Source organism: Columba livia, chromosome W (assembly GCF_036013475.1).
Source record: "Columba livia isolate bColLiv1 breed racing homer chromosome W, bColLiv1.pat.W.v2, whole genome shotgun sequence".
Taxonomy (NCBI): Eukaryota; Metazoa; Chordata; class Aves; order Columbiformes; family Columbidae; genus Columba; species Columba livia.
Window position 1 is genome coordinate 302,227 of NC_088641.1, and position 23,239 is coordinate 325,465.

General features: G+C 51.7%; 1 protein-coding gene across 17 annotated transcripts in view; it reads left to right on the plus strand.

The window, feature by feature from the left end:
• The window catches only part of LOC102093718 (zinc finger protein 532), a 42,008-nt gene extending 19,079 nt beyond the window's left edge, over nt 1-22,929 (plus strand). For 13 of the 17 annotated variants that reach the window (XM_065044505.1, XM_065044501.1, XM_065044492.1 and 10 more), the window contains 6 exons: nt 18-194; nt 10,133-10,295; nt 13,407-13,685; nt 18,677-18,789; nt 20,125-20,272; nt 21,157-22,929. In XM_065044505.1, the coding sequence (XP_064900577.1) occupies nt 18-194; nt 10,133-10,295; nt 13,407-13,685; nt 18,677-18,789; nt 20,125-20,272; nt 21,157-21,651 (1,375 nt within the window). In that variant the 3' untranslated portion in view covers nt 21,652-22,929. The remainder of the gene's footprint in view (nt 1-17; nt 195-10,132; nt 10,296-13,406; nt 13,686-18,676; nt 18,790-20,124; nt 20,273-21,156) is intronic. The other 4 variants (XM_065044509.1, XM_065044510.1, XM_065044507.1 and 1 more) reach the window with 2 other exon arrangements.
• The last annotated feature ends 310 nt before the right edge of the window (nt 22,930-23,239 follow it).

Here is a 23,239-nt window from a genome sequence, read left to right on the forward strand (position 1 = left end):
TCTCCGCTCTCTTGCAGCTGCGTGCATTGCAATGTTGTTTACTCTGACGTGGCGGCTCTCAAGTCTCACATTCAAGGTTCTCACTGTGAAGTCTTTTACAAGTGTCCTATCTGTCCCATGGCATTTAAATCTGCTCCCAGCACACACTCCCATGCCTACACACAACACCCGGGTATCAAGATAGGCGAACCAAAGTAAGCAAAATTCATCTTCTACTGCACTTGCCTGCGTTTCAGTAACCTGTGAAATTGCATTCTGTCCTGTGCTTGTAACCTTCAATGTCATGTACTGTACAGCCAACAGTTTGTCATCCCGTTGGTAACGTGTGGGGTTTGTGTAATGTTTTCATGAGTTTTTAGCTGGTGATTTATTTGGCAAAGGTTAAATTGCTATGACCGTAGCAACAGCAGTTCTTTAAACACTGCATTCTGCAGGAGAGTAATGCAGTGGTTATGGAAGCGGTTTGGACAGCTAGCGTGTTGCTTGTGCTTGCTTTTTAATCTGCTTCGCTCATCTGCATTTTTACTGTGAATTAAGACAACGTGATTCCAAAAAGAACTGCTAGAACTCGTCAGGTCTTATGCAGTCGTTTTCCTAACATCTGATTGAAAAGGTGGAAGAACTGGTTTTATTTTGGTTAGTTGGTTTTGATTTTCCCCTTCAGTGCCCGTGGTCCTGGCTGTGCCGGGGTTGGTGTCTCGGTGCCCGCGGTCTCGGCTGTGCCGGGGTTGGTGTCTCGGTGCCCGTGGTCCCGGCTGTGCCGGGGTTGGTGTCTCGGTGCCCGTGGTCCCGGCTGTGCCGGGGTCGGTGTCTCGGTGCCCGTGGTCCCGGCTGTGCCGGGGTCGGTGTCTCGGTGCCCGTGGTCCCGGCTGTGCCGGGGTCGGTGTCTCGGTGCCCGTGGTCCCGGCTGTGCCGGGGTCGGTGTCTCGGTGCCCGTGGTCCTGGCTGTGCCGGGGTCGGTGTCTCGGTGCCCGCGGTCCCGGCTGTGCCGGGGTTGGTTTCTCGGTGCCCGTGGTCCTGGCTGTGCCGGGGTTGGTGTCTCTTCCTGGATTAAGGTAGAACTGATTCCAGCTGTGCGTGCAGCTGGTGGTTTGCTGGTGGTAGTAACACGGGGCACAGTCGGAACGCGCCACCGGGGTCTGTTTTGATGGTGCTGAACACCCCAGAGCTCCGTGGAAGCCCCTCGGAGCCGCAGGGGCCACTGGACGGGAAAATCAGGCTCCAGATCTCATCAGCCGGAGCCCGACGTCTTCTCGTCACAGACCTTTTTTCTGTGTCCTTTCCCGTTGGCAGGAGTGCAGTCCTGGGAGTAAATACTCAAGGATTTAACTCCCTGTTGTTTCTCTGGAGTGCACAGAGCACATTAGTACATTTTAACAACTTGAAGACTCAATAAAGTAGAAGACAGATGAGAAAAACAAGGTACCATGTAGTGTAATAACCAGATTTCAGTAGAATTTGGTTTATCACTGTTTCTTCTAACATATAAACAGATGATTTATTCTTCAGGGTGTTTAAACCTACATTAAGGCAAAATGGCAGCGAACTTACTGTTGCTGACACTAGACTAAGGTATTTCCACACAGGGATAAATGATACCTTGTTTTAATTCAGGGCGGTATCTGCAGTGAGGGGCTTTGAAGTACCAGCACTTCACTTAAAACTTGTTTCAGGTTCCGTGAGGTTCGTTGGGGAAAACCAAACGATTAAGATCAGCATTTGTGTTAGATACTTTACACAAGAAAAACGCAGATTTCTTGAATTGGGCTTGGATCTGCTGAACTGTTTGTGATAAACTTTGTAAATTAAGTATTTTGCATTAGTTTTCTTTCCATAGAGATGTGCTTGTAATTGTATTCTTTTATTAATTAATTTTGTTTCTAAAAATAGTAAAAAAAATTTTGAAGTGCTACTGTATTGTGATCATAGAACTCGTAGTTGTGTCACACAGGCAGCGCGGTGTCACACAGGCAGTGCGGTGTCACACAGGCAGCACGGTGTCACACAGGCAGTGCGGTGTCACACAGGCAGCGCGGTGTCACACAGGCAGTGCGGTGTCACACAGGCAGTGCGGTGTCACACAGGCAGTGCGGTGTCACGCAGGCAGCACGGTGTCACACAGGCAGCGCGGTGTCACACAGGCAGTGCGGTGTCACGCAGGCAGCACGGTGTCACACAGGCAGCGCGGTGTCACGCAGGCAGCGCGGTGTCACGCAGGCAGCGCGGTGTCACACAGGCAGCACGGTGTCACACAGGCAGCGCGGTGTCACGCAGGCAGCGCGGTGTCACGCAGGCAGTGCGGTGTCACGCAGGCAGCGCGGTGTCACGCAGGCAGCGCGGTGTCACGCAGGCAGTGTGGTGTCACGCAGGCAGCACGGTGTCACACAGGCAGCACGGTGTCACACAGGCAGCGCGGTGTCACGCAGGCAGCGCGGTGTCACGCAGGCAGCGCGGTGTCACGCAGGCAGCACGGTGTCACACAGGCAGCGAGGTGTCACACAGGCAGCGCAGTGTCACACAGGCAGCGCGGTGTCACACAGGCAGCGCAGTGTCACACAGGCAGCGCGGTGTCACGCAGGCAGCGCGGTGTCACGCAGGCAGCGCGGTGTCACACAGGCAGCGCGGTGTCACGCAGGCAGTGTGGTGTCACGCAGGCAGCGCAGTGTCACACAGGCAGCACGGTGTCACACAGGCAGCGCAGTGTCACACAGGCAGCGCGGTGTCACGCAGGCAGCGCGGTGTCACACAGGCAGCGCGGTGTCACACAGGCAGCGCGGTGTCACGCAGGCAGTGTGGTGTCACGCAGGCAGCGCGGTGTCACGCAGGCAGCGCGGTGTCACGCAGGCAGTGTGGTGTCACGCAGGCAGTGTGGTGTCACGCAGGCAGCGCGGTGTCACACAGGCAGTGTGGTGTCACGCAGGCAGTGTGGTGTCACGCAGGCAGTGTGGTGTCACGCAGGCAGCGCGGTGTCACGCAGGCAGTGTGGTGTCACGCAGGCAGTGTGGTGTCACGCAGGCAGCGCGGTGTCACACAGGCAGTGTGGTGTCACGCAGGCAGTGCGGTGTCACACAGGCAGTGTGGTGTCACGCAGGCAGTGTGGTGTCACGCAGGCAGTGTGGTGTCACACAGGCAGTGTGGTGTCACGCAGGCAGCGCGGTGTCACACAGGCAGCACGGTGTCACGCAGGCAGCACGGTGTCACGCAGGCAGCACGGTGTCACACAGGCAGCACGGTGTCACGCAGGCAGCGCGGTGTCACACAGGCAGTGTGGTGTCACACAGGCAGCGCGGTGTCACACAGGCAGTGCGGTGTCACACAGGCAGCGCGGTGTCACACAGGCAGTGCGGTGTCACGCAGGCAGCGCGGTGTCACACAGGCAGCACGGTGTCACACAGGCAGCATGGTGTCACACAGGCAGTGCGGTGTCACACAGGCAGTGCGGTGTCACACAGGCAGTGCAGTGTCACACAGGCAGTGCGGTGTCACACAGGCAGTGCGGTGTCACACAGGCAGTGCGGTGTCACACAGGCAGCGCGGTGTCACACAGGCAGCACGGTGTCACACAGGCAGTGCAGTGTCACACAGGCAGTGCGGTGTCACACAGGCAGCACGGTGTCACACAGGCAGCACGGTGTCACACAGGCAGCGCAGTGTCACACAGGCAGTGTGGTGTCACACAGGCAGCACGGTGTCACACAGGCAGTGCGGTGTCACACAGGCAGTGTGGTGTCACGCAGGCAGTGTGGTGTCACGCAGGCAGCGCGGTGTCACACAGGCAGCGCGGTGTCACGCAGGCAGTGTGGTGTCACGCAGGCAGTGCGGTGTCACACAGGCAGTGTGGTGTCACGCAGGCAGCGCGGTGTCACACAGGCAGCACGGTGTCACGCAGGCAGCACGGTGTCACGCAGGCAGCACGGTGTCACACAGGCAGCACGGTGTCACGCAGGCAGCGCGGTGTCACACAGGCAGTGTGGTGTCACACAGGCAGCACGGTGTCACACAGGCAGTGCAGTGTCACACAGGCAGTGCGGTGTCACACAGGCAGCGCGGTGTCACACAGGCAGTGCGGTGTCACGCAGGCAGCGCGGTGTCACACAGGCAGCACGGTGTCACACAGGCAGCGCAGTGTCACGCAGGCAGTGTGGTGTCACACAGGCAGCACGGTGTCACACAGGCAGTGCGGTGTCACACAGGCAGTGCGGTGTCACACAGGCAGCACGGTGTCACACAGGCAGTGCGGTGTCACACAGGCAGTGCAGTGTCACACAGGCAGTGCGGTGTCACACAGGCAGCACGGTGTCACACAGGCAGTGCGGTGTCACACAGGCAGCGCGGTGTCACACAGGCAGTGCGGTGTCACACAGGCAGCGCGGTGTCACACAGGCAGTGCAGTGTCACACAGGCAGTGCGGTGTCACACAGGCAGTGCGGTGTCACACAGGCAGTGCGGTGTCACACAGGCAGCGCGGTGTCACACAGGCAGCACGGTGTCACACAGGCAGCACGGTGTCACACAGGCAGTGCAGTGTCACACAGGCAGTGTGGTGTCACACAGGCAGCACGGTGTCACACAGGCAGCACGGTGTCACACAGGCAGCACGGTGTCACACAGGCAGTGCAGTGTCACACAGGCAGTGCGGTGTCACACAGGCAGCGCGGTGTCACACAGGCAGCACGGTGTCACACAGGCAGCACGGTGTCACACAGGCAGCGCGGTGTCACACAGGCAGTGTGGTGTCACACAGGCAGCACGGTGTCACACAGGCAGCACGGTGTCACACAGGCAGCGCGGTGTCACACAGGCAGCGCGGTGTCACGCAGGCAGTGCGGTGTCACACAGGCAGTGCGGTGTCACGCAGGCAGTGTGGTGTCACACAGGCAGTGTGGTGTCACACAGGCAGTGCGGTGTCACACAGGCAGTGCGGTGTCACACAGGCAGCACGGTGTCACACAGGCAGCGCAGTGTCACACAGGCAGTGCGGTGTCACACAGGCAGCACGGTGTCACACAGGCAGCGCAGTGTCACACAGGCAGTGCGGTGTCACACAGGCAGCACGGTGTCACACAGGCAGCACGGTGTCACACAGGCAGCGCGGTGTCACGCAGGCAGTGCGGTGTCACACAGGCAGTGCGGTGTCACGCAGGCAGTGTGGTGTCACACAGGCAGTGTGGTGTCACACAGGCAGTGCGGTGTCACACAGGCAGCACGGTGTCACACAGGCAGCGCGGTGTCACACAGGCAGCGCGGTGTCACGCAGGCAGTGCGGTGTCACACAGGCAGTGCGGTGTCACGCAGGCAGTGTGGTGTCACACAGGCAGTGTGGTGTCACACAGGCAGTGCGGTGTCACACAGGCAGCACGGTGTCACGCAGGCAGCACGGTGTCACACAGGCAGCACGGTGTCACACAGGCAGCGCGGTGTCACGCAGGCAGCGCGGTGTCACGCAGGCAGCGCGGTGTCACACAGGCAGCGCGGTGTCACACAGGCAGCACGGTGTCACACAGGCAGCGCAGTGTCACACAGGCAGCGCGGTGTCACACAGGCAGCACGGTGTCACACAGGCAGCGCGGTGTCACACAGGCAGCGCGGTGTCACGCAGGCAGCGCGGTGTCACACAGGCAGCGCGGTGTCACACAGGCAGCGCGGTGTCACGCAGGCAGCGCGGTGTCACGCAGGCAGCGCGGTGTCACACAGGCAGCGCGGTGTCACACAGGCAGCGCGGTGTCACACAGGCAGTGTGGTGTCACGCAGGCAGCGCAGTGTCACACAGGCAGCGCGGTGTCACACAGGCAGTGCAGTGTCACACAGGCAGCACGGTGTCACACAGGCAGCGAGGTGTCACACAGGCAGCGCGGTGTCACACAGGCAGCACGGTGTCACACAGGCAGCGCGGTGTCACACAGGCAGCGCGGTGTCACACAGGCAGCACGGTGTCACGCAGGCAGCGCGGTGTCACGCAGGCAGTGCGGTGTCACGCAGGCAGTGTGGTGTCACGCAGGCAGCGCGGTGTCACGCAGGCAGCACGGTGTCACGCAGGCAGCACGGTGTCACACAGGCAGCGCGGTGTCACGCAGACAGTGTGGTGTCACGCAGGCAGTGCGGTGTCACACAGGCAGTGTGGTGTCACGCAGGCAGTGTGGTGTCACGCAGGCAGCGCGGTGTCACACAGGCAGCACGGTGTCACGCAGGCAGTGTGGTGTCACGCAGGCAGTGCGGTGTCACACAGGCAGTGTGGTGTCACGCAGGCAGCGCGGTGTCACACAGGCAGCACGGTGTCACGCAGGCAGCACGGTGTCACGCAGGCAGCACGGTGTCACACAGGCAGCACGGTGTCACACAGGCAGCACGGTGTCACGCAGGCAGCGCGGTGTCACACAGGCAGTGCAGTGTCACACAGGCAGTGCGGTGTCACACAGGCAGCGCGGTGTCACACAGGCAGTGCGGTGTCACGCAGGCAGCGCGGTGTCACACAGGCAGCACGGTGTCACACAGGCAGCATGGTGTCACACAGGCAGTGCGGTGTCACACAGGCAGTGCGGTGTCACACAGGCAGCACGGTGTCACACAGGCAGTGCAGTGTCACACAGGCAGTGCGGTGTCACACAGGCAGCGCGGTGTCACACAGGCAGTGCAGTGTCACACAGGCAGTGCGGTGTCACACAGGCAGTGCGGTGTCACACAGGCAGTGCGGTGTCACACAGGCAGTGCGGTGTCACGCAGGCAGCGCGGTGTCACACAGGCAGCACGGTGTCACACAGGCAGTGCAGTGTCACACAGGCAGTGCGGTGTCACACAGGCAGCGCGGTGTCACACAGGCAGCACGGTGTCACACAGGCAGCGCAGTGTCACACAGGCAGTGTGGTGTCACACAGGCAGCACGGTGTCACACAGGCAGCACGGTGTCACACAGGCAGTGCGGTGTCACACAGGCAGCGCGGTGTCACACAGGCAGCGCGGTGTCACACAGGCAGTGTGGTGTCACGCAGGCAGTGCGGTGTCACACAGGCAGTGCGGTGTCACACAGGCAGTGTGGTGTCACACAGGCAGTGCGGTGTCACACAGGCAGCGCGGTGTCACACAGGCAGCGCGGTGTCACACAGGCAGCGCGGTGTCACACAGGCAGTGTGGTGTCACGCAGGCAGTGTGGTGTCACACAGGCAGCGCGGTGTCACACAGGCAGTGCGGTGTCACACAGGCAGCACGGTGTCACGCAGGCAGTGCAGTGTCACACAGGCAGCGCGGTGTCACACAGGCAGTGTGGTGTCACACAGGCAGCGCGGTGTCACACAGGCAGTGTGGTGTCACACAGGCAGCACGGTGTCACACAGGCAGTGCGGTGTCACACAGGCAGCGCGGTGTCACACAGGCAGCGCGGTGTCACACAGGCAGTGCGGTGTCACACAGGCAGCGCGGTGTCACACAGGCAGCGAGGTGTCACACCGGCACTCGCGCCGCTGGCAGCGACTGCTCTTCGCCAGCTAATCACGTCTGCTTCCTCAGGTTAACTACCTGCATGTCTGCTACTCAGCAGCAATTTAAAAAGGAAATGGTTTTGTTGTTTAAATTACTTGTTTCTGAGGATATTTCTCACATATCTTGGTCAAGGTGACTTCAAGTGTTTGTGACATGGCTCAAATTCTGGCTTATCTGGGGTAATGTTCTGTGTTACAGTCACAGAACGGCCCAGGCTGGAAGGGACCCCATTCCGTGGGAAGGGGCCGCGATGGGACTTTGTGGCACCGCGTCCAGCCGTGTCTGGTGACGGAGGCTCCACCAAGTCCCTGGGGAGCTTGTTCCGCTGAGTTCTTGTTCTCGCCGTAAAAGATTTCTTGTATCAACACGAAGCCTCTGCTGGTGCAACTGGTACCCATTGCTCCCTGTCTTTTGCCTGCGATGTCTTACGAAGAGAGACCCTCGGTCTCTCTGTGGCCTCCCTGTGAGCACTGAGCACGGTGACGAGGTTCTCCTGAGCCTCCTCTTCTCCGGAACAAGGCACCTGGCTCTCCCCTCTGCCCTCCAGCCCTCTGGTCACCTTCCTGCCCCTCCTTTGGACCCTCTCCAGTCTGTCCACGTCTTTCTTGAGCTGCGGACACTGCTCCAGGCCTGGCCTGACCAGCGCTGCTGTGTTTGGGGAAATACGCTCCCGTCTGAGCCATCTGCTGCTGGCTCACCTGGTCCCGTTGCCCGGTGGCCGGTGCGAGGGCCGCGTCTCAGGAACGGGCAGGGCCGTGTCCCCTGGCGTTTGCTGAGCCGCGGGATTTACGGTCGCATTGCAGATGGTGGTTTCAGAACAGAGACGGTCAGTTATTTGGTGTATGAAAAATGAAGTTTATGTGCAGCGATTCTCAGTGGGATGAAATTAGATTATTTAATATAGGGAAATGGGTGGCTGTCTTGCATTTCAGCTTAGTGAGGCTCCCTCCTGTAGCATACCTAGGATGCTACATGGTTTTTATGGGAAACCAGAGCTTATATGTGATTTTCTTTTGTCAGTACACAGCATAACTTCATAGGAGAGGCACCCCATTTTTCATGGCTGATCTCTCTTGCAGGGAAGACGACTGACAGTAAAATCACTGCCTTAAATTGATGCCAGGTACATGAGGTGAAACTGCGTTTTAGAAACTTGGGATTTCTTTCTTACCACAAAAATAATATTTTTCACAGCTAATGTGATTAAGTGTACCGTTTTTCATGATTTCAAGTCTCTGCACTGGCCAAATGGCTTGGACAGTGGAGCAGTGTCCCTGTCCTGCCATCTCCCAGCAGAGTGCAGAGCGGTCTTCACAGCGCTGGAGCAATGAACTATCGGTAATTCCTTAGGGGGATACAGGAAGGGCCTGGAACACTGATGTGGATAACGAGGACGTTCAGCACAGCAAGCAGGGGTTGGTTTATCTGTTCTAATGGAAAGCCGTTCAGGACAGAGCTCAGCCTGTCACCGCTGGGGTCCGGAAACGTGGTGCTTTTTACTGCTCGTGAGCAGATACACTAGAGGGTCGCGGGTTGAATGGCTAGTCTTGTGACTCGCCTTTAGCTGCCAGGAAAATAATTCTGAATACTATCAGACATACAGATAATCAAAACCAAGAAGCAAAGTATCAAGTAAATAGTTACCTAGAATGCAACTTGAACTATACTTTTTCTTATAAAATCCTCAGCAGAATGAAACCAGCTTCCAAATATTGTCATGCAGCAGTTGTTACACCATTTAGATCAGAGGATTGTTTCTGGTTTCCATGCGGTTCTTGTCTGTTGGACAGACACTGACAAGGATATGCTAAAATACAACTGTTTTCAGATTGTTTAATAACTGTCTTAGGATTTTGTAATATAGGATTTTGGCTATCATATTCATTTTCGGGGACTATGCTTTTAGTGTCTGATTCTTACCTAGTTCTTTGTTCATGAGCGTATCTGTTTCTAAAGTACCTTTGAAATGATGTTAAGGGATACGTTGCTTTGCCAGTTACACAGCTGCTAAAACACACGTGGCTTCTGTTAGCCCTTTCTCTTTGGACGCTGCCCGTAGAGCGGGGGTTTGGCAGCCGCTTTCAAACGCCCGTGTGCCCTGGGAGGGGGAGCTGCGGGTTCCGTGGTGTCTCTGGTGCTTGTGACACACAGAAACACCGTCCTGTGAGGTTTCAGCTTCAGAGCACTCACAGAGCCCAGGCTTAGCACTCATGGGGTTCCGAGCCATACACACTGCCAAAAATAAATGTATCGTACTAAATCCTGGCGAACTACCAGTGATGATCAAATCACTCGCTCCCTTCAAACATACTGCCTTTGCAACCCGAAACAGGAGTGTTGTCCTTTGGTTGTAAAGGGAGTTCAGAAACCACAGTCCCCCCAGAGCATCCCGCGCAGATGTTGGTGTTGCACGTGTAACTGCCATATGCTGTTGTTTGCACTTTTTAACCATTTTTGTTCTGTTTTTCTGGGTTTTGTACTGCTCCTGTATTTTGAAGTTGGAGGATGTTTTGAATTGGTTTAATATTAACGTTTTTCAGGCAGTGTGAAATGATTGCTTGAACATGTCAGATCTCTGCTCAGAAAACAGTTAACATCATGATTCTTGCAAATAGATCATCAACATGACTGATGTTGTTTATTGTACTTCTGTTTTTAGAATAATATATAAATGCTCTATGTGTGACACTGTGTTTACTCTACAACCTTTGCTCTATCGCCACTTTGATCAGCACATTGAAAACCAGAAGGTGTCTGTTTTCAAGTGTCCAGACTGTTCTCTTCTGTATGCACAGAAACAGCTTATGATGGATCATATCAAGGTGTGTGGGCATCTTCTCTTGTTTCATTCGTAGATACATTTGTCATGCAATATATGCTGTGAGAAAATACTGTAAAAAGGCACAGAGTAACAAGGGCTCTGCTGAAAGAGATATTAACAGTGCCAAGAGAGTAATCTCTGAATAATGTTCTCAATTGTTCGATGTTATATTTCATATGATCCTCAGCATATCTGTCATGTAATCACTAACCCAGTTTGTCTGTATGAATGTTCATTTTGGTACCCTAGGAATATCTCAGTGTATTGCACTCAATAGGCCGTTTGATCAAAATAATGATGGATATAGTCCGATGCCAATAAGTACTGATCCTCGTTTACAGTATCTAAGCGTTACTCCAGTTGTTAGGAGCTGAGAATGCTTAGGACACTGGAGAGTCAAACCTTCGATGTTCAGAACGCCCCAGGAGGAGCCGCAATGGTTCTTGCGTAGATGTGGAGGTTATTGGTGTGTTCACGTACGAACCCGAACACATGCATGCTTTAAAAGACTCGAGTTGGGTCTTCTCATAAATAACCTTATAACTGAAGATTTACCGTCATCCTTGCAAATTATGTTACTAAGAATCAGCAGTCCCCTGGCTATAATTTGTTAGCCGTGTATTTTAAATACACTGTTTTACCTTGTTTTATATATACCAAATCTGTCAGCAGTGCTGAAATTTCTTAGGCCTTGTTGACGTGATCTGGCGCCTGGTAACAGTCTGAGTTATTCACACCGTTGCACAGAGTTACAATCCAGAACGGGAGCTGAATTCAGGGGTTTCTCTTGCAGCAACACATGAGACTTGGTACCATTTGAATACAGACTAGTGGAAAACCAGACGTCTCTCCTGTCTGCTGTAAGCGTCCTTTTGCAATTTAGTCTCAACTGTGGCGCTTGTCACCTCAGCAATGTCTGGAGTCGTCTTGGGAACAAGACCACAAGCCTTGGGAAGGCAGTTGGTCTTCAGGCCAGTCTTGAACTCGAGGAGGAGACAGGGGAGGGCTGACCCGAGACATTCAGACATACAAGGACCAGGCACTTTCTTTATTTCTGAGCTAGTTCACGTTTACTGTGAGAATCGTCTTACAGGTACCGTAAAGGGTTCTCTTTTGGCTTTAGTGTTCCATGCCAGTATTTCAGCTAGTGCTTTTTGGCATGTTTCACTATAAATGATTCAGACGTTTTTGAGAACAAAATTAGAGGATTAGAACATACACGTGCAGCAACAGTATTACTGCTTTCATTCAGGATTGCTAGTGCTTTTACATTTGGGACGTGTGTATCGTAGTGGGGACAGCAGCGGAGAAGCAGGAATTGGGCCTCAGTTAAGGGGGAATGAAAAGAGCAGTGACTGGGTGTAGGTGTAAACAGAAAAGGACTCAGGGAGGGGAGGAGTGCCCGACGGGGGCAGCGCTCAGCCCCGCTGCACAGACCCAGTTAGGTGGTTGGCTAGACGTAAGCCATCAACACAGAGGAGGCCTGGATGGAAACAGAGTAGAACAGAAAGGGACAGAAGGAACCTCCTGAGGTCATTTAGAGCTCCAAAAATAACCTCAAATAATTCCTGCAGATACGAATGTTTCTTACTGGCAAAGCTAAGTCTCGTTTTCCCGTAACATCTGGTTCCAGAACGTTTCCAAGAGCCAGTGGGAACCCGTGTGGAGCTCTGGGCTGGAGAGGTAACGCTCCCAGTCCTGCGGGTGGGAAGTGCTGGGATCAGTGGCTCCATCCATGCTCTGATGCTTTTTGGTTATTTTCAAATAAGAACTTGAAATTCAAGTATTGGATTTAAAAGACATTTAGAAAGTTGAGCACGCACATTTTACGAGCTGGGATGGGATTTCCAGTTGCCTGGAAGTGCAGGACCCTCCATGTCGACAGGCGGTGGTTCTGTCTGCGTGTCCGGCCGCAGGGACGCTGGAGCAGACGCGCCCGTCCCGCACAGCTTCGGGCAGCTCTGGAGCCAGGCAGCTCTGGAGCCAGGCAGCTCTGGAGCCAGGCAGCTCTGGAGCCAGGCAGCTGGGCCCGCGCGCCGCTCCTCAGGAGCGTTTTAGGGTTTTTGATTAGTGACTTTTCTTTTAGAAGTTGTTAAATAGACAAACACGTTCCACAGATCAGGGTGATATTTGCTGTAGAGCCAGCAGGTCGTCCCAGAAGCCACAGGATTTCTGAAAGAACTTCATAATGAAGGATTTTACTGGAGTATTGGATTTGAATCTGTGCTTTCTCAGAATCAAGAATGTATTGAATGTTGTTTCTGAGATTACCTGTAGGAACAACAATTACGTTAGGGATGGCTGGTGTTGCAGATCAGACCTTGGCCGCGGGCCGCACGTTGGACCGCGTGTGAAGCGGCTGCTCGCTCTGCTCAGCCGCGCAGCGGCCGCCCACGCTTCCCGAACCAGTCAGCTTTGGGCAGGCTCAGGTACCCCGCGCTGCGACACCGGCTCAGAAACGGGGCAAGGAGGAGGCGGAGGACTCCTTCCCTTCTCCTCAGTGTTCAGTTAAATGCGGGTGAGGAAGCGTCAGCGCCGAGAGCTGTGGCGTGTGCCGCACTCCGCCCGGCTGCCCCTGCTGCCGGGGACTGCCAGCTCTGCCGCCCCGGCTGGGCCGCCCCTAGCCTGGAGTCAGGCCGGGCCTAACACTGCTACGTGCTGAACAGCGCAGTTGCCTTTTCTTGTCTTGTTCACCAACATGCCAAGTCAAAATTTGTCAGAAGTCTCCAGTCAGGTAGTTTGAAAGGAGCATGCTCAGCTGTTGTAGGTAAGTAAAGCGAGAAACGAAGCCTGACATTAAGTACTTCGTGAGCCCTTTTTTCTTCCTTAGGAAGCAGCAATTTAAACCTAACATACGGTGTCTTTTTTTTGGTGAAAATGCCTAGCCGCTGCAGAGAACTCTTCAGCCACGCATGATGGCTGTTACTGCTCTTGGCTAATTTCTCTTTATGGGAGGCCTTGCCTTTACTTAATCATGTTAAGAATGTGATCTGATAATAGTGTGACAAAGAAGTAAATGAAGGCTTTTGATTTGGATGGTCTTTTCATTTTTTCAAGACAATCGTACATGTCTGTGTTAGTTTTGTACCTTTTTTTTTCTCTTTTATTGTAGTCTATGCATGGAACTTTGAAAAGTGTTGAGGGGCCACCAAACCTGGGGATAAATCTGCCCCTCAGCACCAAACCCACAACTCAGAACTCAGCCGGTCACAACAAAGAGGACACAAAGGCTGTCAACGGAACAGAAAAGCTGGAGAAGAAGTCTGCTTCTCCCATGAAGAAAGCAGAACCCAAGAAAGTGGCCAATCCTGGCTGGACGTGCTGGGAGTGTGACAGGCTCTTCACCCAGAGAGACGTTTACATCTCTCACATGAGGAAAGAACATGGAAAGGTAAATGAATAATATTCAATTATGAAAAAGTTAATTAAACTTGAAATATGAAGTATTTTTTTCAAAATTCAGTTGTGTTTTTGCAAATCATTCCTTTAAGTTCTGTGGTTACTCTTCTCCAGTCTTACATGGATTTAATCTGCCTGTCTTTGGCTGCTTAGTTTTTGTCATTTTCTGCATAGTTCTATTGAGAAAATCCATGCACTCTTGCTTAATTGTAGGGTTCTTCATCCTGTACCAAAATTTCTTGGAGGTGGAAAGAGTGAAGGGTGTTGCGGGACCTCGTCCGAGTCATGTCGTGTGATCCGGGTTCTCGGTCCTTCCTTTGTGCCTCGGGTCCCTCTCTGGAGCCGTTCGGCCGGGCAGTGCACGTTTGCTCTGTGGGCGCAGTGAGGGTGCCCGGCGTCTCACTGTAAAGGCAGGTTCCCCGCGAGGCCAAGCTGTTGCTCTGATCTTACACTTGTACGTTCAGCCCACCCTGAGGCGCGCTGACATGTTGAATTTTGAGTTGAAAGCAGCAGGATTGGAGATGATTTGAAGTGAAATATGGGAGTGCTGTATGAGCGTACACGCCTGTGTCTCACTTTAAATCCGCCTCCAGTGGCTGTCCCTGCGGCACCCCCAGCTTTCCCAGCAGCTGGCGCTGAGGACCCCCAGGTCGGCGGTGCTGAGGCGGTGCTGGGCCCCCGGCCTCGCTCGCACCCGCCCTGCGCTGGGAGCGGAATCAGAGCGAGGTGCTGTGCTGCACCGCAGTGACAGAGCAGAGCGTCTGAGCGAAGACAGTCATCCTCCGCGGAAATCTCTTGTTTTTAGGATACTAATATGCTATGGTAAACGATAACACATTTCAAGAGGTTCCTTCAGATTACAGTGCTTTTGTCTAAAGCTGCTGTGCAAATTAGTTTATTCTGCTTATAAACATTGTGTGGAAAAGCTGAAAAGGGCAGTCTCACCTCTAACGTCTCCTGAGGCCTCGAAGCAGTCAGCCCCGTGACGGACCTTCAGCAGCCCCGCTGTCCTCCCGCAGGCGTCCTGCTGCACCGCCAGCCCCTGCAGCCACACACACAGAACCAGGCGTTACCATTCGCAGAACCACGTTTTCCTTACCTGGGTCTCCTTTCACAGCCTGAGGGCGTGAACAGCAGACTAAGCGCTGACATCATGTGGTCGCCATTTGATTTCCTCAGTTGCTTTAAAAGACAATTTTTGCATTTCTGTCCATTGAAGTCACCGACGAGCTGTTAATTTCTTCCATTTTGAGCCTAGCAGGTATACTCCTGACATTTCTGCTGGGCAGGGTCTCTAAAGAAACTCGTGCAACGTGTCACAGCCCCTGCGGGATGCTCGCGCAGTGAATACTTGTTCCTGATCTTGTATCTCATACAGTCATAGTTTAGTTTTTTGTCTACGTCAGTCTCTTTAGCAGCACATAAACTGTCGGTCTACTCTGGTTTGCCTGTTAGTTCAAATATTAACACATCAGTGCTTTTACTGGCAAGGAAATAAGTGTGAGACCAGCTGCATCTCACATCGATGCCATCTTCAAAAACAAAAGCACAGAACCTCCCAGTGGAAGTGTCACTGCAGAGTGAACTGGAGAGCGGTTTCCAGTCTGATCCCCTCTGCAACAGAGTGGCACGAGGCACGTCAAATAAGGTTAGTAGCACCTTGATAATGCTTTCTAAATATTAGCTTTAAATATGTATTTTTCCGATGTTTAATAAGAACATGCAACGTTACTTCAGGAACAACCCTTGCCATCAAATATTAGTTAAGTGTTGCACTCAAACCCTGGCCTAAAGGCTTGTCTCTTTGCTTGCATTTATGTGCTATTTTTAATCCCCGTTCAAGTGGTTCCTCAAATAATGGGGGGCATACATATTTTAAAATGAATAGAGACACAACTCCGTGTCTCAGAAATGGGTGATAAAAGGCCAGTCGCTACCTTCCTTGCTGACCTTTTGAAATTTTCAGTAGTTGTTGAGTTTCAAAATTCCTATATTAAAAAACTAAACTTCTATGGATACATTTTATTGTAGAGAGACTAGAAATGAGCATAAGATAACCAAGTATGTGAAATGGGTCTAATAAATAATGGAATTAATTTGTAGACTATTTTTCTTAAGAATGATAGGTATGGGTTAAATGCTCTAAAATGATCTATGGAGAACGTTTGTTAAAAACTTACCTAAGCAATTCATTACCTATTCACAAAGTCCATTGTCATGTAAAGTATTTGAAGACAGCTGGTTCCAAACTTCTGATTGCTGCTTTGGCAGGATCAGAGTGCAAGTCTGGAGCTGCAGCGCTCGCAAGCGACCCAGGCTGGGCTGTTCAGAGCTGTTCAGAGGTGCTGTGTGTGTCCTGGCTGGACGGGGCTGTTCACAGCAGAGGTGCTGTGTGTGTCCTGGCTGGACGGGGCTGTTCACAGCAGAGGTGCTGTGTGTGTCCTGGCTGGACGGGGCTGTTCAGAGGTGCTGTGTGTGTCCTGGCTGGACGGGGCTGTTCAGAGGTGCTGTGTGTGTCGTGGCTGGACGGGGCTGTTCAGAGCAGAGGTGCTGCGTGTGTCCTGGCTGGACGGGGCTGTTCAGAGGTGCTGTGTGTGTCCTGGCTGGACGGGTTCTGCACCTCCCGACTCGCCGGGAGCGGCTGCACAGTCAGGTTCCAATGGCTGAGTCCCCTGAGCTGGCTGAGCGTGAGCCAGCCCTAGGGTAGGAAGGGCTGGAGCTGCCTTGGCCTCGCTGTCTGCCCGAGCGTAACAGTGCTGTTTGGAGAGGAAGTTCTTGGTCCAGACAAAGGTGGTTCTGAGCAGTCTGGACAGCTCCTGGCGTGGAACTGCACGCTGTGTGTCTGCGCTCAGCCGGGCTGACGTGCTGAGCTGCCCACGGCTCCTGTGTAGGTGTTCCTATGAAAGGACAGATGTTTTCTAAGCAGGAATTGCTGTACATCCTCTTTCATCCGGTAAAGACAAGATGCTGTACACCAGGTTATCCTGCACCCAGTTACACAACTGATTTTTCAGTTCTTTTGGTGTTGGCTGCCATTGCTCAAACTAATGCTTCCCAAATCCGGTTTGGGTCTCTATCCGGAACCTTGCCAGGTGTGGTGGGCGGGACAGGGTCCAGCTGAGCACGGCCCTGCGCTCGCGGCATGGACGCGGCCTCGGCACAGACACGCGGCTGCTCGCTTGAGCTTGTCTGTGCAGCGCAGTGCAAATGGCTTCACGTTCTGTTGTATTTTATAGATTCTTTGACTGCATTGCAGTCATACGCATACTGCAAACCCTTGTATTGGCATTAATGAGCACGCACTGTGTGTAAACACTGCCAGGTTTTCACCTGTAACAATTTAGGAGTGAAATATGTTGATTTAATTGGCCTTTAAACATGAAAAGGAGGTCTAGGTTGAGCAGTACTGTGCCTCTAAGAGCACTGACTAGCTCTGGTAAAATTACCATCTCATGTTTCCTAATGAGCTGCTTCGCATTTGCACAGACGACCTTTCAGAACTGCTTTTCTTTCCTTCCGCCACACTCCGTGTGATTTTGGTCTTGATAGCGAAAGGTCTCTCATGCCAGTGTAACAGCTCCTGCTCCTTCAGCCATGCCAGACACCCCTTCTCCTGCTGTACAAGCCTTCCGCCGTTCTCTCCAGACTCGGCTGCGCGAGCTGCTGGTCAGTGACGACGCGGCCTCCGTCGTCCCCCTGGCGGGGCTGGGGCTGTTCTGAGCGCGGAGCCGTGGGGGAGAACAGGAACATGGACACAAAATGCAGCACTCGGAGCACAAATGGAAGATGGATGTTTTTCAGTTCCTTGTGCCTTGAGCGTGTTAGTGTTTAGGACTGAGAATTTTTAAATTATTATTATTATTAATGGTGAACAGGCACTAGAGCTGACTCTCGTAATATTACAATGTCTGTGTGGATTATTGTGCATCTCCATTGTTTAGGAGCTTATCATTTCCTCAGAAGGTGAGAATAAGTGAGGTTCCAATAAAATCCATTTATTCTTGAGGCCCAGGACACCTCGATTCTGGCAGGAATTATTATATTATACTGAGTGACAAGTGTGGCATCCCGACCCGGACAGGGGTTTTGAAAAGTAAACTGGAAAAGTAATCTGGAAAGGTCTTCAATTAGATTTGTTTGGCCAGCGTTCGGATTTAATTTCCAAGATCTTGTTTCAATTTCCTTGTTACTGCCAAAATAGCAAAAATTACAGATATGAGCTTGAACAATGTAGTTACCTGCACAGGAAGCAGGAAACCTGATTGGGAATACTTCCAGTTCTGTCCTGCAGCTGCTCAGGCTGATCAGATGTGCCCTTTGAACTGGGTGCTGGGGCTGGTGGAGTTTAAGGGACAGAACCACGTTGTTCACTCTATAGTCCGCGGCTTTGCAGATGTGATTTCTTCAGATCCTGGTGGTCCCGTGGCCACGTGCAGCTGGGGCGACGCGATGGAGACCACTCGTCCTGTTCCGCTTCCTGCCTCTTCTGTTCCGAAGGGAACAGGTGTCCCTCAGGATGCCATCAGGCCATACCTCTCGTTTCTTCACGCCTTTCTGAGCCCTGTCAGCGTGTCCGTGATGTGCTCTTCACCCCCGCCTAGGTGGCTGACGAGCTCCCTCAGGAACCACAAGCGCAGTTTGGGGATGGGAGGGAAGGTTCTTTCACAGTGAAAGTGCGTCTCTCGCTCTTCTGCCTTTACTGATCCAGAAATAATGCCCTGATCTTCGTGGCTTCTTCGGGGAAGCAGTGCTCTTCGCGCAGCGCGTGGCTCGGGCTCGCAGCTGGGGCAGGGTGCCTGAGTCCCCGGGCCGCGCGGCTCTGCACGGGGCCGGGTGCTCCGGGCAGGGCTTGGACCTGGGGACACGGTGCCCGGCGCGGCAAGTGACGGGGCGTTCCTGTTACTGAAAGTGCACGTACGCTACAGTTACTGAGCTTTTGTAATTAATGTATTTTTCTTCTGTTTTTTTTTTTTTTTTTTAAAGCAAATGAAGAAACATCCGTGTCGACAATGTGACAAATCTTTCAGTTCATCTCATAGTTTATGTCGTCACAATCGTATCAAGCACAAAGGCATTAGGAAGGTTTATACGTGCTCGTAAGTTCTACTTTTATTTATTTAGAAACAGAGTAAAAACCAACAGTAAACACCGTTGGTTGGCTTTCTTTCCTTGATTACATAGAAGCCGGTGTCCCGTTCGTTCAGCCGAGCCAGCTGTTGGGACCCACGGACGGGGTCCCTGCAGGCACGAAGCCCGGCCGGCGGCTGGGGCGCTGGGACCCGAGCTGCGGCGCTGAGCCTGCGGGACGGCGCCCGCGGCGCTCGGCTGGCTTTGCCGCAGTCTCTCAAACGTACAGCCCACGCTTCTCACCCACAAAAGCCGGGATTTGTAGAATTTTTTTCATACATAAAACACTGTGTAACATCTAAAAATCCTTAGTAATGTTAGAGTGGCTGGAGAGGTGATACGTAATTTAATAGAAAAATCTGTCGGATAAGATATGAACTTTCTGTTGTGTCTCTTCGTGCAGACACAGCGTGTGTCCTGTGCAGGGACAGGAGCTGCACGCCACGATCCTTGTGGGTCCCTTCCAGCTCAGGACATTCTATGAGCCTATGGTAGTTGTGTGTGTATTTGCATGGTGGCGCTCAGTTTTCATTTCAGAAGGCCTGCAGAACTGTCTTAAAAAAACCCACACACCCCAGCATTTAAAAAGTTAAAAACCTTAGGAGCGAGACTTGGCAAGAGAGAACTGCCGCTTAGCCTCTGCCCTGCAGTTCTTGCTGGGCGACCCTTCCTCCAGACACCCGCAGGACACGTTACAAAGCGGAGCTCGGCAGAAAGGCTCTTCCCAAAAGCACACAAGGGGCTTCAAGGTGATGCAGCTGGTTCTGTGTGGGAGAACAAATCACAGATTGTGGAAGACCAGTTTGTTCTGCTTACTGGGAGGCTGGAAAGGGACCTGAGAAGGAATTACTAGTTCCAAGCAAACAAAGTATTTGAATGCAGAATTAAGCGTCATTTGGAGCTAGAATTCATCCTACGAGGAAGGTGATTGCTTTCCCTATGGCATTTAAATTGAGGAGAACTTGGGAAAGTGTCTAATAGAAAGTACAGTTTGACGTTAGCAGAGGTCCAACAAGCAAACTCGATGCTCCCAGGTTTTATTCTGACTCGTGTTGTACCATTTTGGATATTACCTTCAGAGAACTTCTCATTTGCTCTGAATTGCTCAAACATTTCTAGTTCTACTTTGTGATTGTGATCAGTTTCTCAGAACACTTCCAAGTGGTTGGAAAAACATTGTCACTATCTTCAATAGGTCGTACTCCGGTCTGGATTTATGTGCCGGTCCTGTTGATACTCGTCAGAATACTACGGCCTTTGTTAAGCTTGACGTTTGAATGTGTGTCTGCTCTGTGCTCATGCAGGCACTGCCCGGATTCCAGACGTACTTTTACCAAGCGGTTGATGCTGGAGAAACACATTCAGTTGATGCACGGCATTAAAGACCCCGATGTGAAGGAGATGACTGAATCAACCAATATGGAAGAAAGGGAAGTGAAAGAAGATGCAAAGGTAATCACTTGGGAGATCCGTGTAGGTCCCTTCAAATGGAATTGTCCTTCTGTTGGTGATGAGTGTTAGGAGGAAGGCAAAACTAAGATGACAGCACTGTCCAAAGGCTTGTTACATGCAGAGATTAACGACAGTTTTTAATGGGTTTTCGCTCAAGAACTTCACCTGTGATGGCAAGTCCAAAGCTGACAGCAGAGACATGAACATGTCTGATGTACTGTTGTCCTTTACGTGACTCTTTCAGCCCAATATATTGTGGTCTTATTTAAGCATTGAAAATATTGCAGCTAAATACATTGTCTTCATAGAAATCACCGAGCATATGGGAGCTACATGGGATGCAGAGGATTCTTGGGGAATATTCGTGTCGAAGAATAACCAGAATATAAAAATGATCAGTTTAATTACTTGTAAAAATTGTGCCTGTTGGTCCGTTCTTTGGCAAGACATTAGTTTAGTTACTGACAATCAGGAGATAAGCTGCCAAGTCAGATGTCAGGCATGGAATAATACTAAGTAATTCAAACTGTGTTCTCGAGGTAGTGCTTCAGAGTTCCTAGGCTGGTATTCTGCGCTCAGTACACAGCTTGAGTCTCGGTGTGTGGACCTGGATGCAGTTACTCAGTTTATACAGCATATTAGATACTGGAGCTCTATATCAGAGCTGACGAAACAAATCTTATGTGCAATTTATAGTAAAGAAAACCCCTAGTTTTCCAACACATATAACATGTATTTGCTTGCATTATTTCAAATCTCGTATTTATCGAAGTTGTACTGGAGTCTACCAAGGGCAAGTTTTTGAAGTTTGCAGGTTGGAAATAGCTGTGAACAGAACCGCGTGGTTATGCTGACGTTGTCTGTACCGTTACGGCTTTTTCTAGGTTCCCAGTCCAAAGCGCAAACTGGAAGAACCTGTGCTGGAGTTCAGGCCTCCGCGAGGCGCAATCACTCAGCCGCTGAAGAAGCTCAAGATAAACGTTTTCAAAGTTCACAAGTGTGCTGTCTGTGGCTTTACAACAGAAAATCTTCTCCAGTTTCATGAACACATTCCTCAGCATAAATCCGATGGCTCTTCGTACCAGTGCAGGGAGTGTGGACTCTGCTACACGTCCCACGTGTCCCTCTCCAGACACCTCTTCATCGTGCACAAGCTGAAGGAGCCTCAGCCGGTGTCAAAACAAAACGGGTCTGGGGAGGAGAGTCAGCAAGAAAATAAACCCAGTCAGGAGGACGAGTCGTCCGACAGCGCGGCCTCGGACAGAAGGTGCAAAGTGTGCGCAAAGACTTTTGAAACGGAAGCGGCCTTAAACACTCACATGAGAACACATGGCATGGCCTTCATCAAATCGAAAAGAATGAGCTCAGCTGAGAAGTGATCAGAGCATTTGGGATGCAGAAATCTCTCTCCACATTGGAATATTAATGACATTTTTGCTACAGAAAGTTCAAGGCATAACAGTGTTAACAGTACTGTTCAGGCTGTTGCAATATATTCTGCATAAAAGCGTCCCCGTCACCTCATTGTCTATATCCTCAGACCCACTGAAGCAGTATTTGAGTTCAAGAGAGTTTGTATATATTTAAACTAATAACTTTTATACTCTTTGTTATGTGTTTGTATCAGTATCTAGTGGGAAGTTTGGGTTCTTCAGTTTTGTTTTGGTTTTTATCCTGGTAGTCCCTTGATCAGAGTTCTGAATGCCGGGGCAGTTCTTAGGTTCTCTTCAGCTGTTTGTCATGCGGACGCCCCTGGAGGAGGGTGAGCTGTAGTGCAGGGGCAGGGGGGCAGGCGAAGGGGAGGCTCACTTTCTAAGAACTCGTGCTTCTAAATGCTCAAGAAAGCTTTTAAACTTTCTCTTAAAAGATATATATTTAAAAAAAAGGAAAAAAAGTAAGAAAAAGTACCACTGCGTATGTAAATGCAGTGCTGGTTTGAGGTGGCAACACCAGAACGGGTGCAGGCCCCCTAGAGCGATAAAGTACTTCTGAAAAGTGTAATTGCACAACCGTGTATCATGAAGTGATTTTTTTAGGCCATCGGGTGCTTGTGATCAAAGCTCAAATTGTTACAAAAGGGCTGGGCTGCTCTGGATTTAACAAATAAGTTGTAATTAGAGGAATAGGTTTATAAGGGTGTTTTTTGTCATGTAATTTATTAAACGTTCCATAGGAGTGAGTACACAGCAGTATGTGTTCCGTTGTCTCTGGTTAGCCCTCGCTCCGGGGGCTGGCGTTTCCCAGCGCCGTGTGCTCACGCCTGACGTGCTGGTGCTCGGTGCCAGCGGTGTCGGTGCAGCTGGGGCTTCCAGCTCCAGCGCAGGCCCCACGAGGCTCGCTCGGCCGCTGCAGTCGTGGCTCTGACGTCACGAAGTACAAAAGGTACCATACTGTCCCTTTCATATATAGTTCTCTGTGAGAGTTATATTTTTGGTTTCTTTTTGCATTTTATACCTTGTATGTATCCCTAAAAAACCAATTTTGTACTTTTTTTTAAAACAAACTGTGTATATATAGATAGCTGCATGATATACGGTAGTAATTGTTTGGTTCCTTAAAAGTCTTGCTGCTGTCAGATGTTACTATACACTATGTCCATTACAACTGTATTAAACACATTTCATATGTAAATAAATGTGGAGCATTTTGCCCCTAAAGATTTGTGAGATTCTGTTATTTATCATTAAATTTTAACAGTTTTAAAAACGGAAGTGTTTGAAAAAATATTGATCCTTCTCAGCCACCTCTGTAAAACCCTTCATCACTCTGGAAATTGTGTATGGGATACATTCGTTCGCTTTCTCTCGCCATCCGCACCCCCAGTTTGGCTCGTTGGTAAGCGCTTTGTCCCGTCTCTCTTACCGCACGCGGTGGTCGCGGGGCGCCCGTCCCCGTCGCTGCGGGTGCGCTGGCCTCGCCGCTCGCGCCGCTCGCCTCCCGGCACTCGTGTGTTGATGTGCGCTGTCA